General features: G+C 42.3%; 1 protein-coding gene across 1 annotated transcript; it reads left to right on the top strand.

The window, feature by feature from the left end:
- Positions 1-6: 6 nt before the first annotated feature.
- Positions 7-3,587, top strand: LOC121937929 (unconventional myosin-Vb-like; the record flags this gene model as incomplete). Its single annotated transcript, XM_042481219.1, has 6 exons — positions 7-145; positions 1,128-1,237; positions 1,311-1,576; positions 2,166-2,247; positions 3,221-3,361; positions 3,465-3,587. Coding segments are annotated over exons 1-6 (861 nt in total), but the record flags the coding sequence as incomplete, so codon positions are not given.
- Positions 3,588-3,597: the final 10 nt, after the last annotated feature.

The following is a 3,597-nucleotide window of genomic DNA, read 5'->3' on the forward strand; positions in this document are numbered from 1 at the left end:
GACCTGATGGCTTGTTGTTTGTTTTGTGTCGTGTCAGCGAGTGCGGAGGATTTCAGCTTCACGTGTCAGGGCGAGAACATCTTCATCGAGGGCGTGAGCGATGCCGACGACTTTAAGAGGACCAGAGAGGCCTTCACGCTGCTCGGTGAGCAAAACACGGAATATTTCATCACACGCTGAACCCAGACGACACGCACACGTGCACACGCACAGCCAAATGTAACTAAGTACATTTAATACTGTACTTAGGATCAAATTACAGGTACTTGTATTTTACCTGAGTATTTTCTCTTCATGTCACATTATACTTTAACTGCGCTACATCTCAGAGACGTTTCGTACTAAATTTACTTCATTTATCTGAGAGTTTTAGTTACTGTACATATTCAGATTTTTGCATAAAAACATTAGAGGATCAATAAAATCTGATGGTTTGTTATCAATTAAATGACCAATCAGTTTACACAAATATAGCTGATTAATCAATTATCTGATTGTTAGAAAATGAATGGCATTTTAGGGTGTTTGGTCAATTTTTTTCTGATAATTTTTAGGTATTTGTATACAAAAAAAAAAACTTTTTTCCTATTTTTATACTTGTGAGGTTTGGGGGTTTTTCTGTAATTTTGTTTAGCTTCTTTTCTTTATTATTTTCTTAAATTATTTTTTCATTTTTTCAGTGTTTTTTCTATTGTTTTATAATTTTGTTTGGGATTTTTGGGTGTTTTTTCTATTTGGCTGTGTTTTTTAATGATTTTGAGTTTTTTGGGCGTTTTTTTGTACTTTTGCAAATTTTTTATTTTTTGGGGTACTTTTAAAAAAAATTCATTTCAGGATTATTTTCATTTTTTGCAGTATATCTTTTTTTTTTTTAATTCTCTGCATTGGGTATTTTTACGTTTAATATTTTAGATACATTTTACTGAATATACTTTTACTTCAATCCAGGACTTTAACTTGTAACATAGTATTTTCACAGTGTGGTCAGTGGTACTTTTACTTAAGCTTGTGGTAACCACAGAGCTTATTTAACACATCCAACCACACACACACACCAGACGGCGAGGCGGCAGGAAGTGAACAACAATCATAATAAATAATAATAAGTAATTTCACGTGTGTTTCAGGGATAAAGGAGAGCAGCCAGAGCAGCATCTTCAAAGTGGTCGCCTCCATCCTCCATCTGGGAAACATCCAGATCTGCTCGGAGCGAGACGGCGAGTCCTGCCACGTCTCGGTACGTCGCCGCGGTTACGGCGCTGATGTGCGGGTGAAGTCGGGCGGTGTCTCACGTGCGCTGTGTGTTTCAGAGAGACGACCTCCACCTGCAGCACTTCTGCCGGCTGCTGGGCGTGGAGCTGCAGCAGATGGAGCACTGGCTCTGTCACAGGAAGCTGGTCACGGCGTCCGAGACCTACGTGAAGAACATGTCGAGCGTGCAGGCCGCCAACGCCCGCGACGCGCTCGCCAAACACATCTACGCCCGCATGTTTGACTGGATCGTGGAGCACATCAACAAGAGCCTGCAGACGGCGTCCAAACAGCACTCGTTCATCGGAGTCCTGGACATCTACGGGTGAGACGCTCAGAGTCCCGCTGTCTGCCACCGCAAAGCCCTCTGGGAGTTCCCTAAAATTTGGCACAAATGTCCACAAAGGTCACAGTGACCTCGTCCGTCTCAGTCTCATGAATCTGATAACTCACCAACTATGTCAAAGAATTTCCCCAAATTGGGCACAAACGTCCACTTAGAGTGAATGATGAGGTGATAAGACTGACTGCCGCTGTGACTGTTCTTCGCACTTTTCTCAATCGGATGTTTTAAGAACTACATAAAAGAATTTCTTCAAATTTGGCACAAACGTCCACTTGGACTCAACAATGATCTGATCAGAATCTGGTGGTCAAAGGTCACTGTGACCTCACAGAACTGTTGTTTTGGCTGTAACGCAACAATTCATACAGTAATTATGAGAAACTTCAGCCTTCCGGTCTGACAGGTCAGATGAGGTGATGATGTTTGTATCCGGCGTGTTGAAGCCGTTTTTGTCCGTTTGATTCCCTGCAGTCTGGGCTGATTATTGTAATCAATAATATTTGCTGGTTATTATAGTTGTTTTACTCCATCCTGGTGAAAAGTTGCTCTTCTGTGTGTTTGTCTGCAGCTTTGAGACGTTTGAGGTCAACAGTTTCGAGCAGTTCTGCATCAACTACGCCAACGAGAAACTCCAGCAGCAGTTCAACTCTGTGAGCGTCCGTTTGTGTTTTTATGCTGAGTGTTCGGCCTGCGGGACGAGCTGAGGGTTCGGTTTCGTTCCTCACGACGAACCTGGAAAAGTCATGCAATCTGCAAAAAGCTATTTGCACCAAAAAAAAAAGTTAAAATGCTTCCTTCAAAAATATCCCGAATTTTTAGAGAAAAAAAGTTGGCAAATGTTTTTTGTTTTCTTTTAATTTCACAAAAAATATAAAGGAAAGAAAAAACAGCTGAAAAGACCAACGTTTCTAAAGAAAACGTTGTCAAAATGTTTTCTTTGGAAATTGCTGAAAGATTTTAAAGAAAAAGAAAAACATTGCTGAAATGTTATCTTCAAAAATTACTAGATTAAAAGAAAAAAAGATAAAACAATATTTGCCTAAATCTTTCCTTAAAAATTCCCAAAAAACAAAGAAAAAGTAAAAAAAAAAGGCCAAAAGGTTTTCCTTCAAAAATCACTACATTAAAATAAATTGCAAAAAAACGAAAAACAACAATTTTCAGAGCAAAAACACGTAAGCCTCATTTTTAACAGAAAACATGGCCTCCAAAAGCAAGTTTTCTTTTTCGAAACTGGCCGTTTTTTCACAGAAAACAGGACACCTGTATGCCCCTCCCCCAAAGCCAAATTAAAACTAGTCCCTTCACACGGCTTCAAAAGGATGTGACACGTCTCCCCCTTCTTTCACCACCCTCTCCCTTCTAATAAATAACTAACAGTCCCTAAATGATATTTAAATGTTCGTTCTGATCCTGCTCTGAGGTCGTTCTCTGTGAATGAAACATATTTAAAAAGCTGCTTATAGTGATGAGAAAGACACGACGAGGAGAATCGATGGTCGTTTCAGAGAATGTACGGTCTTTAAAATCTGCCTCAGGGTCCTGGAGAGGTCCTGGAGAGGTGCTGGAGGAGTGCTGGTAGAAGTGTGTGTGATGTGTGGTTGTTGCGTTGTGTGTCCTCAGCATGTGTTTAAGCTGGAGCAGGAGGAGTACATGAAGGAGCAGATCCCCTGGACTCTGATCGACTTCTACGATAACCAGCCCTGCATCGACCTGATCGAGGCGCGCCTCGGCGTCCTGGACCTGCTCGACGAGGAGTGCAAGGTACGATCCGTTCGTTCTCGGCGGCCCCCGGCTCGAGTGCCCGTTGCCGACCTGATCCTCCTCCTTCTTCTTCTCTTGTTCTGTAATCCACTTCCTGCGTCAGGTGCCGAAGGGGACGGATCAGAACTGGGCCCAGAAGCTGTACACGCAGCACGGCAGCAGCGCCCACTTCAAGAAACCTCGCATGTCCAACAGCTCCTTCATCATCGCTCACTTCGCAGACAAGGTGAGCGCAC

The sequence above is a fragment of the Plectropomus leopardus genome, unplaced genomic scaffold (assembly GCF_008729295.1).
Source record: "Plectropomus leopardus isolate mb unplaced genomic scaffold, YSFRI_Pleo_2.0 unplaced_scaffold27903, whole genome shotgun sequence".
In the NCBI taxonomy this organism is placed as follows: Eukaryota; Metazoa; Chordata; class Actinopteri; order Perciformes; family Serranidae; genus Plectropomus; species Plectropomus leopardus.